This window comes from Branchiostoma lanceolatum, chromosome 12 (assembly GCF_035083965.1).
Source record: "Branchiostoma lanceolatum isolate klBraLanc5 chromosome 12, klBraLanc5.hap2, whole genome shotgun sequence".
NCBI lineage: Eukaryota > Metazoa > Chordata > Leptocardii > Amphioxiformes > Branchiostomatidae > Branchiostoma > Branchiostoma lanceolatum.
In genome coordinates, this window is record NC_089733.1 from 2,603,832 (window position 1) to 2,618,651 (window position 14,820).

Sequence of the window (14,820 nt, forward strand, 5' to 3'; positions counted from 1 at the left end):
CCTCGTTCTTCTTTTTCAGAATGCTTGCCAGCTGAATGTCCATTGCACTGCCATTATGAAGACAATTGTTACCAAAAATCACCCTACTGTTATATCTAAAACCACTATAATTCTAGAAAGGCAGTTCTTTGCGGTTGTGATGTCAAAGGACCTGAAATTTTCAATGATGATTGCGTTCAAATATCTGCTCAGTATTATGCATTACTGTTCTGCCCATAGCATCATGCATGTCTCAGTATACTGATACTCTATGCCTGCTTTAATGTATTTTGAATTGTTGCGTCTTGTGCCAATATGGAAGTTCTTGATGGCTAGACCGTACAGGTTTATTTGCTGTGGGAAGAAGACGAAGTTTTAGTTCCTGACACGTGGTGACCAGCTGAACAAAAAGTCATCAGCAGATATGGACTCCTGATCTGTCCTTGCTGGTGGAGTTGACGCTGTCCTTGCTGGTGGAGTGGACGCTGTCCTTGCTGGTGGAGTGGACGCTGTCCTTGCTGGCGGAGTTTGTGCTGTCCTTGCCCTTGCTAGCGGAGTTTGCGCTGTCCTTGCCCTTGCTGGCGGACTTTGCGCTGCCCTTGCTGGCGGACTTTGCGCTGTCCTTGCCCTTGCTAGCGGAGTTTGCGCTGTCCTTGCCCTTGCTAGCGGAGTTTGCGCTGTCCTTGCCCTTGCTGGCGGACTTTGCGCTGCCCTTGCTGGCGGAGTTTGCGCTGTCCTTGCCCTTGCTAGCGGAGTTTGCGCTGTCCTTGCCCTTGCTGGCGGAGTTGACGCTGTCCTTGTTCTTGTCCGCATTCGCGTCCTTGCCTATTGAGCATAAATAAACACATTAAACAGTTTCAAGTGTTCAAGCACTTGGTCTACTTAGCCTGTATTGAGCCCGGTTCTCCATGATGTGGACGTTTCAAATCACAAAGACAGGGTTCTTCACAATTTGAATGTCGCTATTTTTGTGTGTCTTGAACTTACCAGAGTCCCTATCATGGGCCGGGTCAGAAAGTCCACCTGGCCTCTGTCCACGTTCAAGACTGTGCCTAGATACCAGACTCTTCTCTTACCACTGCCATACAAATTGACACCCATTCGCCCTCTTTCACTTGCTCCAGTTCGTGTTAATCACTGGCATCGCGTCTTGATGCACATCCTCCTCAATGCATTTTTATTGTGCATAGCTATATATTTTAGCGTGAGAGGGTAAACCATCCCGCCAACCCTACCAACCTGTTGCAACATCTCTTCCATGTCTACTGGTGGACCATAGTTAACTACGTGTCGCACATTTGGGATGTTGATTTTCATGTCAAGTGCTGTGGTAGCAACTACCAAGAATAGCGAAGCAGAATTTGCAGGTAACTTACCTCGAAAAGTGGGCGAGAGGTATCGGTCCAGATTCTCTCAAGCTTGCCGAAAGCTTCATTCTGCTCACCCCATTGCTCAACTGGGTCTGCTGGCTGGATATATAAGATCATATTTTAAATCATTGATTTTATTTTTCAGTCACTGATTTTTTTTCAGTCACTGATTCCCCCCCCCCCCCCCCACCCCCACAATGTCGTAAGTATGGTACTAGTAAGTATCTCGTAATATGAAAGTGTATGCCGAAATCTACCTACAGGCTTCTTAATGTTAAAACATTCTGAGAAGTTAAGACATGACAATGTTGACAAAATGCTGTGATTTTTTCACCTCTCTATCCTGTGCAACGTCATTGTTGTCCCAATCCTCAGTTTCATAACCAGATTCCTCTGTCAAAGAAGAAAATATTTTCAAACATGGGGTAAACTGCGTTTGTTATACCTATATTTTATGTACATCCCTCTCAGTTCCAATGGGCAATGCCTGACCAAACTTCCTAACCGTACAGTTGAGTCTTCCTGTCAGAACTTTCTAGACTGTACCACCGCAGAGAGAGGGGATAAGTAATAGGTTTCCTACAACCTTAATACATTGTGCATTACAAGAAATGATCAACACTCATTCATTATACAACAGTTAGCGTCGGAACGATTCTGCATCACTACAACTTCATACAGCAATTCGGTTACATTAGAAACGACATAATATGTCATTCATCTTCTAAGCCTACCCACCTTCCTCCTCAGCCTGTGATATACCTTCATTCTTCACCGATTCCAGGATACCTAACTCGAATCCTTGAACTTGGATTAGGTCCTACTTACATGCAACTTGCCAATGTGTGAGCCACTTTCTCATTTATTTTTGTATCGTAGTTGAATGATAATCTCGAACGTGTTCAGAAGATTAGAAGCTACCGCGCTCTTCAGGCAGAGAGTTGAGGTACTTCTCGAACAGGTTCACGACGCACTTTGGATTTGCATTGTCCGCATGCTGTCTGATGTTTTTTTACGTCCACCTGTCGGTGGTTAATCCCACCCTGGACGTTCTTGCTGACTCTCCCGGTGTACTACAGGTACCGGCCAGCGTATATTCATGGTAACGATTTGATCAGGAAAAAAACACAAATGAGAAACTATTTCATCAGAAGTATTGGCTGCATTGAATATTGGAATATGAAAGCCCATGCACTTACAATCTGCAAAGGTCGTCAGGAAGACCCGGCCGAAGCCCCCACCCCAGGAGGGTCTGTCCGCCGTCCGGGTCGTAGAGCCGGTCAACGTCGACCTTGGGCCGCTTGGGCCGCGGACGCTCAGTCAACTCCTTCTGCATCCCCCGCACCTTCTCTTGGGCGGTCGCCTTTTCCCGGCGAAGGCTGTTCATCTTGGCCAGGAGCACCCTGGTCTGGTTCTCCATTTCCATGCGCTCAAAGATCAATCTATATATGCCCTTGGAGAAGGTAAACATGTATTTTTGTTATGTAGTAATATGGTGTGTATGTTCATGTATCTGTCATTGGGTGGGAGGTGTTTCCACTGGACGTTTAAGGTGGTGCGATATTTATATTGTAATCACCTCCCCTGTATAGATGTGACATTGTGAATATGTAGCAAAATGTATGGATGTTTTTGAAAGACACATGGAATAGGTTGATGTACATAAGAGGTTATGATTAATGTTCCTACCTGCACCGACGACACCCGCAGCGCCACCTGCACCGACGACACCCGCAGCGCCACCTGCACCGACGACACCCGCAGCACCACCTGCACCGACGACACCCGCAGCGCCACCTGCACCGACGCGACCTGCTGCACCGACGCCGTCTTGGTCACCTCCACTGCTTTCTATGATGACAGTGATGTCTAGTATCAGGCCTGGCTGTCGCTCCAGGACCTTGTACAAAATGTCCTTGGCCTGAGCTTCCGTCATCCTGTCTATCTTCACCTTAGATAGAAAAAGGAAACTTTACAACGCTGATCGCAAAGTAATGTGTATATCATGACTTTATCTATTCAGGGTTATTATTTTTCCAATTACTAGTACTGTAGCCAAAGTTACCTTCGCGTTTTCCTTCCGTCTTGATCGTATTTGCTCGATCCTCTCCCTGTCCTGTTGCCTCAGGATAGGAGTGTTCCGCCTTCTGTTGCTGCGCCTGGCTCTTGGAGTGGGTGTCACGACAGGTGCTTGAACAGGTCCGGTGACAGTTGGGGTTGCCCCCTCTGCCCCCTGTCCAACAGGACGACCCCCACTAACCTCATGCTCTGACATGTCGGAGTCGGAGCTGGAGGAAGAGCTGTTGCTCAAAGACATGTCCGCGTTCACGTCACTCATCAGCCGTTGTACTAGTTCTGCTCGATCAGGTGATCGTGCCGGGTCCAGCCGACCGTCATGGCTCAGGTTTGAGGGGGCGTTACTCGTAGCTAGGCGTTCCCCCCTCCATCGCTGGAACAGTCCTCCATGCACCACATCATCACAATCGTCGCCGTCACGCACCACAAAACCACCGCTACCGTTAGGCACCACATCACTAGAACCCTGGATAAAGGAAGACAATGCATCATATCGTTTTTATGCAACCTAGACACGTTTTCCAGCTTTCTTTCGGTAGTAGAGGAATGTGATTGAAATCTCGACGACAAATGCCCTGCTTGTGTAACATAGCGTACATATGCTTTCGCTTGTGATGACATACTTGCCACATAAGTTAATCCCGTGGGTTTTTCCCAGTCAACATTCCGAGCACAGTATATGACACATGAGGCACAGATTGCACATTTTTCCAGCCTGCTTTTCAGGTGACGTACGTTCCTGTCCTTGTGGCTAACAACACCCAGTGATTTTAGCTTCGACGTGTTCACGCCACCTACCCAACCCCTACTACAGATTTCAATTGTGACAATGTACAGAGAGACATTTCTGTCAAGCATTTTTAAAAAAAAAATATTGGTTGACGCGATCAAAGGCCTTAGAAGCGTCCATAAAACAAACACAAACAGGCGACCCTAACCCCCTGTAGAACTCGATGATTTTGCTAAAAGATAAAAACAAACATGTTAATCCCAAGTTAGGTTTAAAGGTAAGCTAAACTTAAAATTGAAAAGTCAACTATACTTATAAATATACTTATAGATATACCCCAAAGTCAAGTTCTCACTTGTTTTACATAAGTCTGCCATAGTTCAGGGCTCTCCCATTATGATTGAATTAATCAATTGTCACGTATTAGAATAACAACCAAAACGATCGTAGGAGCCCCAGCAAACCGAATTTCTAAACTTCTGGCCTAGATTCTCGTTCCACCCATCCATAAATGGCAGAGAAAGACACTAAACCGGGAGTGTAGTCCGGTCTTTCTATATCTGCTTGGAACTCATCAAGTTATGGTGCCTTTCTATATCTGCTTGACAGACGCATTTCTAATTTCTAAGTGCGTTGTGAACAAATATTATGGCAGAACTTAGAGTGCTACGTAGGTATTTTCCTTACAATGAAGTAAGCTCAACCCAGACACCTTCGCTATGTATGGAAATAATTTTTAATTGCCATAATTTTTTATTTGGCCTCAATTTCATAACGTATTTTCCCTTGAATTTCGTCACTAACTTGTATTTGCTTCATAAAAAAAACACACACTAGAGTGAACGTTTTAGTCTATTATGTTTTTTTCGTGTTATAAGGTTATTATAATCATGACTTCATCATAAATCATCCCCTGAAAATTTTGCGTCATACGATAATCACTTTAGGGGTTGCAGGGGCGGGCCTCAAAAGGGACAAGCCTCTTTGACATACACGGCTTGATATTACGGTTTTGTGTAATTTTAAAGAACGGCATGTCGAAAACCCCCAAGTAAGCCTCCAGAACTACTTACGTCATCATCCAGCCGCCACCAAATACCCTCCACGGACAGAGCGTACACATGTGCCGCCATAAAATAGTGCGGCCAAACAGGGAACGTCTTAGTAATATGTGGCTAGTCTCGACTGTGATATTGGCTTTAATTGCTTTCGTACTGGCAGGTATAATTTTCTAATTGTGTAAGCTGTCAAAAAGTCTTTCATATGGATCTTAGAAGCTTTCCAGATGTGTACGCGCACGGATACAAAAGAAGTGCGTCGGTCCTGTGTGGCGTGGAATTTACTAAGAACAGGGCGGCCATTGTGAGGTGAGGATGTGTGCTTGTAAGTTGTAGTAACAGAAAGGGTTTTAGTGTTTTGCCTTATTTTCTGCCACAAAACCCTTCCCGATTACCTCGTAGTATGGCTGTTTTAGTAATGAGTAAGAACATTGAGGTTCGAGGTTGTAACTGGTGTTGTTGAATATTTTATTTCGTGAGGGCCGGGTCATGGCGGCCGTATGTGGGAGACATTTTCTGACGTTGTCGGGGAAAACTGAAGTTTTACCGAAATTCTCGCCAATGCCGGGAGAAATGTAATCATTGTATTTGTTTGTGTGGAACATGGAGTCTGTAGACGATATTTCTGTGCTTATTGTGCGTGTAAATGCCAGTTTCTGTTGCCGAGTTCTGTAGTCTGAGAACAAAGGACCGGGGTGGCGTGGTCTGGCCGTACGGGTTCTTTGTGTGCACTGAATTCATCATCATTGGTCGGCTGCAGCGCACTGAATTATGATACTGTACTGGAAACCTCGTTAGTGGGCGAAGGGGCAAAAGCACATTATATGGAAGGGCACAAGTACCAAAGAAAGTACCTGGGGTCCTGGGTGTTTTACCTTCGCACATAGAAATTCCCTATTGACAACCGGTGCCGCCATCTTGGCTCATTAACGTACCACGTGACCTGGAAAAATCTCGACCCCAGGGTCCACCAGGCTTATGCCTGTCTAGGCTTTCAGACTGCCTGGGGAACGAGAGCGATAGTTGAGACATGCGCATTGGCTGTTTTTCCAATCTGGAGAAGACGGTCTTCTGAATGCAAAAAACCGGAGGTTTCCAGGGCGAAGTTCGGGTGAGATATGAATTTTTGAGAATTTTACAAGGTCATGAGGTGATGACTGATGATCTTAATGATCTCTAGGAGTAATTAGTCTGTAATCTACTGTATGATTTTTTCTAGAACTAGCTGATTTTTGTGTGGTGTTCCTGACACTTCATGGCGTGTTGTTCAATAGCTCTTTGTTCTATACGCGGCTGAATTTTTTTATACACGAGGGATATGCATGGATTTTCAGCATGAAAAGTGTGCCTGTACTCTTGGTCCCAGGGGAACTTTGCATGCTGTTATTGCATGACTATACGGAGTAAGCTGTATTTCTATGCTCAGAAGCTAAGCGGCAAGTGGCATGATTTGATGACTGAAGTCGAGAAAATGGCCAGGAATTTAAGTCGCTAGTTTAGAAATATTTACATATATATTATAATGTCGAAAATTTAGGAAGGACAAGCCAAATCCATATGCTGTCATGAATACAATGTACAGGAAATTTTGATTTTAAACAGGAAATTGTAATAAAAACAAATATGCAACTTTGTTATTTTTCTAGAATCGTTGTAGATGTTTCCACATGTTGCATCAAACTGACTGTTATTGTACAACACATATTGATTTTAATTTTCTCATCCCCAACTTCAGCTGCTGGGCTCTGATTACACAAGGCTGGAGAAGACTACTACCCCAGCCTGACAGACGCTTCTACCTGAATGAGATCAAATAGCACTGAACTCAAGAGTTCTACTTCTAGTGTGTTGTTGAGCCGACACACTATGTTCCTCAACTAAGCCAAAGTTTCAGAATATGTTTTTAACTGAATGTGACATATCATAATTCAAAAGCCACAATATGCTGGTGCCATCAGTCGCTTGCTTTTATTTTACTATAGTGAAGCACAAAACAAAAGATAAAAGTTGAAATGTAGTTACAGCTTTGTATGAACTTTGTTGTTGCTTCTCATGGTTGGACTGTCTTTTTATAAACACAGCAGTTTAAGACTTTATAGACTCTATGTAGAAAGAAAAACATGTTTTCCAACATTGCCTTGTACTTGTATAATTATTAAAGGATGAAAACTATTCAACAGTGACCATTCTTTTATTTTGGTTACATTGATAAGACTACACCAAGAAGTAGAATACAGGTTTGATAGCAACACCTTCACAATCAGTAGAAAGCCATAATTATGTATCAAATAAAAGGCCTTTATCTAGATTGATTTGTATTCTTTATCATATCATATTATAAAAATGTGATAAAATATCTCATGTCTCAGTGTCAATTATTGTCCTTTGTACATCATACACAATCATATGACAATGTGGTCAATGCTGAGACAGGTGTCAGGACAATTGTACCTTTATCTTGAGGTAAAAGAATGAAAAGAACTAACAAGCAGAGCATTCTCAACGGTTGCATTACGCAAAAAGACTATCAAATTCTAAACAGACTTTTATTCATGTACGTCTGTTATGGTTGGAACCATGCATCTGCTTGGATCTTAGGCCAAAACCCGCGAGATTTGACACATCTCGCGATGTTTCATGGGAATTCAAGATGGCCGCCGTAGTTAATAGGTAAGATACGGGGAATTCCTATGTGCTTCGTATTCTTGAATTGAAAATGTAACCGACTTACAGCCTTGTATGTGCCATCCTTAATTATGTACACAGTTGTTAGATTTGAGCTGCATGCACAAAATATAAACAATGATAACCTAATGGAATCTACACGAGTGTGAAAAATTGGGTAGCTTTTTGTTTTTCAACCCAAAAATATCATGCAAATTAAAAAGTGATTAGTGTATTTGTTGCAGTTACACAAAGATACATGTGTGTTCAATAATTGAATAAAATATGTTGTATCAAGGACATTATTGTATTAAAGCCTATGTGTATTTCTTTCCCACAGGTCTACGCAGCCAGAAAGGATTGTGACATCACAGATATGATGTCTGAGTGTTCATTTCAACTGTGGCAAATCATCCCAATATCTACAGAAGATTGCTGAAACAACACACCCAGCCCGTTGAACAACAGAAGCTGCTCCAATGAAACTTCCAAACACATCAAAATTTACACATAGGTGACAGAGCAAATATGTATTGGCTACGGCGAGACATCCAGCTTACTCAGTGTGTGTTAGTCAGGTATATCAGTATTACAGCTGTCAAGCCTCTTGGAAACCCAGACTTCGGGGACTGTGCCTCTGGCTCAGTGGGGGCTTGTTCGGCTTAGTTAGATGAGTTTGCTGGATGCCAAAGCCTCAAATAAGGTATCATCCATTTTGCTCTTGTTCCTGGTGTCAACCTCTGTAGATGACCCACATGAAAAGAAATATTGCCTTAGGCTGTTCCTGTTGTATGTACTGTTCACTTGTAGTCTTCGGGGGCCAACTGTTTCTTGCAAATGGTTGATCCTGCTCTGTTGACTTGAACTTCCCGTTATCAGTTTTGTTGCTTACCCCACCTAACCTATCTGCCAGTCTACAGTAAACCTATTTTCTGTCAGTAAAGAAAAAGACCTTCCTGTTCAGTATTCTCATCTAGACACAGTTCTACACAACGTCCAGCTGTGCCTACCATAACACGATAGAAAAACGGATATTATACAGCATGTACAAAGTATGTATCTGTTGAAGTTGCTATATCTCTGCAACTTAGTTCTGTATCAGAGTGCGTCCACTTGTAACGGACTGCCAATCAGCATTTTATTTCTTGATGTACCATCAGTGTAGCCAACCAAACGTCTGAGTTAACACATTCCTTAACCGACATGAACATGGCTCCGCTTGGTGCTTTCAAACTCCCGAGAATTACAACTGCCTGTCACTGCATACGATCTCGGCTTCCTAGAAATATCATTGATACTATTTCTTGTCACTTGTCACACGATAAACAAGAAATCCTCTGAGGTGACATGAAATTTTTTCATTAGGGTTGGCGCTATGTTCTGCGCAATGGCCAAGGTGGTTTAAAAGTAATTAAGTGCACAAGCATCATAATCATAAGATGTATGCGCTTTATTCCTGAGCAGACAATGTTGAATAGAGACTTGCGCCCTGCCTTTGCTGTTTGAACTCTTCAGCGCGAAGTTAAAACCATTTCTAAAATTTTAGCTCACCTAGTGACCTACCCCCTTGTTTTTACAGTATCATGAGGCACTTGTTATGGTATCTTGGTTTCAGGCTGGCCGTCTGTAAAATCACCAATGAATGTTTCCATTATGTGACTATAGTGCTACTATTGTTTTATTTTGATTCACATGAGGACATGGTTATCTTACAGCCACACAAGAACAACTTCTCAGTATCAAAACCAAGGAGGTTTAATAAAAACTCCTTGTCAATACGAATCAAATCTTTAAACAATAACAGGCACAAAGTAAAAAAAAAACAAGCATCAATAGTAATAACAGCAGTAGTTAATCAATCATTGCATTGAAATTGAAAGTCAAAGTTTATACAAAATAGTTGGGAAAATGGGAATATGAATCACAATTTTTAGATTTTTGAACAACACACACAATGCTCTCAACTCAAACAGTTGAACCAGTACTCCAATGAAAATAAGAACACTTTTAGCGATTCAGAACACTTAATAAGTAATTTACAGTTCAAAAGTCTGTATGTATCATTTTGAGACCATTGGATAAATGATGAAAAGAGAAACTTCGTGGTAGTAGCCAAGTTCTGAAACAGGACATTAATGAAGCTTGTTAACAGGTCATTTTTCTTCAATATAATACATGTGTGTGTATGATGTGATGAAAACAATATATCCTTGATTCATTAGCAAGAGAATCTTCAGGGATGTGGCTATGTGCTATGTTCTTGTGGGAGGAGCTTCCCCATAGCCCAAGGCCATGTTCTAACTACATGTATTACTTAGCACCGTTCTAGGTAATACTATTTATAAATGCTAAATCTAACTATAGCCTACATTCACATAAGGACATGGTTAGTAAACAGGAACTATGCGGCTATAGCATCTTTTCTTGCCCACTACTACTGCCTATAGCCTAAATGTGTTAATAATCTACTTTAGTTCTCTGCCACGGTGGTCAGGGTCTGGAGTATTGTGTTGCCCACTGCTGGTTGGCATCGGGCTGAGCTTTGGGTTTGTTGCGCCTTCTGTTCACAGTGTGGTGAACGCGACAACACTTCTCATTCACCACCCGGTAGAGGTGGATGCCCACCCCATACTGCTGCCGGGTTTCCGCTGTAAATAGAATTAACATGTAACTCTATACTGTCTACTAGTAAACTAAACAGAAAACATTTTAGTGAAACAAATTACTACTTATCTTAATGGATAAATCTTTGGTGCTGATAGAATAGAAACCTACCAGTAGGCAGAGGAGTTGCTGTCATTGGGTATGGAAGTCCCTTTTTTCATTCACAAAATTGGGGGAATTATATTTTTGTAGACATGCAATGTCATGATCATATCATAGCATTGCCTATAATCAACAAGCCCGATGTTATTATACTGGAATCCTGAGAGATGTTGATTGAGATAACTTGAACATATTCAGTCAAAATAAGAAATTCCTCACATCCTAGTACTAACGTGATGGTTGAATGTGCTTAGCACTATTGAGATATTGTACACAAGCAAGTCTCTGTCTGAGTCTACAAATGATGGGTGGAAGGCTCGAAACAGAATGTGGCAGACAAATTGTCTTAATCATCCATCATAAAGGAATCTGTGCTTGACATTCTTACCGAGAATGGCACCCAGGATGGCAGGGTTGATGGCCTTGTGCTTTCCCCCTCCACGAAGGTTGCCATTGTACAGCTCTTATTCGCTGAAATACATTCCCATGAGGAATTTAAAGAACTGTACTGCGGCTTTACCACAGTTCTTTGCCTGTGATAGACGGCAACCCCATGTTCTGGTCCACCCAGTGGCATTGGGACCTGTCCAGTCTGTAGTGTAAAACATCAAAATGTGTAAGTTTAGGGATTGCTAAAAACAAAAATAGCAAACCATGTAATACACATGTACACAAAAAAGGACTAAATCCCATATACATTTTATACACTGCAACAAGGTCACTACCATTTCTTTCATTTTGAATTAGGTTACATTGTTTTTTTAATGTGGTCCTTTCATAAACATTGCCATCCTGAATTATGCTCCTTGCATTGTAAGCTGACATTCAAGTACAAATTCATTTTTTGGAATAGGTGCACTGGCGCACTCAATACAAAAATGTAGATGCACAGAAAAAATGTTGGGTGCACAATATAGAATAAAAAGGATAATCTGATGCTAACATTGGGTTACAATGTACCATCCACTCTAGGTCCTGCACACAAGTCATGATTAAGTATATCATAAAAAAGAAACAGCTATCAGAAGCAACTTGAGTTACACAACCTCCCAACTTCACCAAATGAAATGTCCAGTGAATTCAATTTGATAGTTACCTGATCTTGGCTCCATGGCCAGCTAGGACCCTGGAGGGGGGAAGAGTTGGCCATGGGAGACTGTGGGATCAGGGGGAAAGAGTTGGTCATGTGAGACTGTGAGATAGTGGGGAAAGAGTTGGTCATGTGAGACTGTGAGATAGTGGGGAAAGAGTTGGTCATGCGAGACTGTGAGATTGCAACAGAATTATTTTGTCTCATTTTGTCTTGCCTACACCCTGCATATAAACTTGTAGGGATCTGTTGCCTCATACTGTGTTATCAGTGTAACATTTGGAATATCAATTACCACACAAAGAGCTTTTGTTGCTGTAATTACTTTTACTTCTGGATCATACAGAGAGGCCATGGTTTCTGGCGAAATATTGGTCATGTACTTACAATGGGATTTCTCAAATTTGCTATTGCGACGACTTGTTTTATGTCTCTTTCTAAAGGTGTTGCAGAGAGGGCGAGGCGCGGGACTTCAGGATGTTCATTGATAACTGAATTAACCTCTTTGAAGTCTGGTCTAAAGGATGTCCACTGATGTTTACAATGAACTTCTTCTAATACAAATAAATAAATCTCTTGTTTTCTTCATTTCATGGAGTTCACTTCTAAATGATACAAATTTCTTTAGGGTGAGATATACAACATTATATGTCCCTTTCTTCATGTTCTCTTCAACGGTTATATAATCACACTGACCGAAGGTAACAGGCTGATAGACGTTGCCCAAGGCCAATGCTGTTAATTTGTTGATATTGATCTACCATAAGTGAAATCGTTGGCGTTACAACAAATACGATTTTGTTGTTCAGGAAGGCAAAGAACTTATGGATGTATCCCTTGCCTGAACCTGTTGGCCAAAACAAATATGTATCTCTTTTGTTTCTCAGACACTGTATTGCCTCAATCTGTCCCCGTTTAAAATAATCATATCCAAAAACTTGTTTATTAAGTTATTAAGTTTCTTCATCAATTGATAAAGATACTCTTGCACCTAGGGTGTCTGTTAAAGAGAATGAACCCTCTTGTTTGGAGTTTTTGTTGACTTCTAAAATTGTGTTATTCTTTATTTCAATGCTACAAAGAACGTCATCTGGTATAATGTCGGCAATAGATAGATATTCCACGCAATCATGGTTTGGTTTTACCACCTAATACTGCTGCCATGCCGTTTCTGTATTTGGATCTGGATTCAAACGACAAAACAATCATCCAATGAACTCACCGAGTTTTTCATGCATGTTAGTTTCTGTTACGTTGTGTGCAATCAACACACCTCCTTTCCCCCCATGCTGAGGACTGACTTATGAGTGTCAATAAATACTATGTTCCAAATCTTCGCGGACATAAGCTTAAGAATTTTCTGTGAAAGTCAAAGTCCCTTCTTGTTGTCCGTTGACCACAGTACGCAGAAGAATATGCAATCGTTTCACGGTGAGGCGTTTTCTCAGTTTGGTTTTGAGTCTGTTTTAGTAGAAAAATCAAAACTCGCTGTGTACATGGGGATACGTCATGGGATTGTTGTCAAAGTCAGGATATTCCGACCCCAGCTTTTTCCACATTGCATGCGTTTCAAACCGGGTGACATATTGGTGAAGTAATCGGAACATCAGTTGGCGAACGATGCTCCATTCTTGGCGCGCTGCGTCTGAGCGGTGCGTTATCATTGTTCTCCCTCCCATAGAAACGCAGCAGCAGAGTTCTTATGTCCCGTAATTTCGCAGGCGGTCTACTTCCTCTGTCTCCATACGTTTCTGTCTCTGCCACTGAAAGGTACATCCAATTCATAACTTCGCCGCTTCTTCTGGTGAAAACAATTCTACAAGTCTTAATACTACAGGAAAACCAAACATTTCAAGGCAATGTATACTAGTTGTCTTCGTAGCACAAAAAGATTATATAATACTACGTCTCCTAGAGAAGTAAGCAATAACCAGTTGATACATATATGAATCCTTGTCATAAAAAATATATAAAACACTACTAATAATCTATCAATCCCACCTAAAGCATATTATCATAATGCATACTAATCATTCAAAAGCAAGTCTACCTCACTCTTTAAAAACTTTGCCTTATCCTTAAGATGTTCGATATTTTGTCCATGTCGAGCTTTTCAAATATTTTGCCATACAGTGCAAGAATGTCCTTTGCCACAAAGTTATTGTCATTTTTGTCGGACAAGTTCCAGAACTAGGCAACGTTCGAAATCTGTTTGCTCTGACCCTTTTTTTATCATTTTTTCCGCATGTGCCAGAGAACGGACTGGTAGTAGGTTTGGTTGAGGTATAATCACTGCGTTTCAGTGCATTGAACGTAACTGGCGTGTCCTCTTTCTGCACAATATTCACCCTGGGCTATCTGATGGATTAGCCGCATCAAAGTGCAAGTTGTTTTGACCATACACAATTAATATTGCTGTAGTAGATAATGTGTGAAGGGCTTGATGTAGGTGTGATATTGATTACAGGCATGACTTGAATGTTTGTAATTCTGTAATAGTGTTCTGTAATACATTTGCCAATGCTAACAGAGGAAAGTCCCCTATTTCGAGATTGTTAACTCCACACTGACTTAACTACTCTACCATTTCAAAGTATGCAGCTTGGGAAGGGTTATGTATTTTGGATAATTATCCATAAACTCTTAAACAACCAATGCTCTTAATCGTTGTACTATAATAGAGTAATCAACCGATTCTGGGTCGAGACCAAGATTCATAAGGGTATTATAAAATGCAGTGCCCTTTCGGTAATGCATTTCACTTTTGATGGATTGTGTGACTGCCGCAAACATGCAATTTCCACCTGGAGTCACACGTGCCATGTTGAAACCCCATGATCTCAATGTTCCAATGATTTGGTCTTTATAATTAGCAGCGCCTTCTGTATTCATATTTTTTTAAACTTGTTCAAAGAATATCTTTGACTCATCTTTTAGTGGGCTATTATTGCCCTTTCTGCGTAGATACCTTAATATCCTGTTTTTGGCAAGGGCATTTTTAACTGTCAACAGCATTTTGAGCTGCTGGATCAAATGAACGCATGTTGATTCTTGCTTTCATGTTTTCCCATACATTAGTTCTCTTCA

The 14,820-nt window shown here is 41.5% G+C and overlaps 1 protein-coding gene and 1 long non-coding RNA gene across 2 annotated transcripts; one reads left to right on the forward strand and one right to left on the reverse strand.

Annotated features, from left to right (window-relative positions):
* Positions 1–394: 394 nt before the first annotated feature.
* Positions 395–1,239, reverse strand: LOC136446417 (uncharacterized). The gene is made up of 2 exons (XM_066444773.1): positions 1,215–1,239; positions 395–804 (listed from the first exon to the last, which is right to left on the reverse strand). The coding sequence occupies exons 1-2, from the start codon at positions 1,237–1,239 to the stop codon at positions 395–397; spliced, it is 435 nt and encodes a 144-aa protein (XP_066300870.1).
* A 4,851-nt stretch (positions 1,240–6,090) lies between these two features.
* LOC136446129 (uncharacterized) lies at positions 6,091–7,390 on the forward strand. The gene is made up of 2 exons (XR_010757507.1): positions 6,091–6,324; positions 6,949–7,390. It is a non-coding gene; the product is annotated as an uncharacterized lncRNA (long non-coding RNA).
* Positions 7,391–14,820: the final 7,430 nt, after the last annotated feature.

What these genes read in the sequence shown, in the direction of transcription:
- LOC136446417 (XM_066444773.1), bottom strand. Translation starts at nt 1,239, where the DNA reads ATGGAAGAGATGTTGCAACAGGTTG. An exon ending in AGAGATGTTGCAACAGGTTG is followed by an intron (nt 805 to 1,214) that starts GTAGGGTTGGCG and finishes TATGCTCAATAG; the next exon opens with GCAAGGACGCGAATGCGGAC.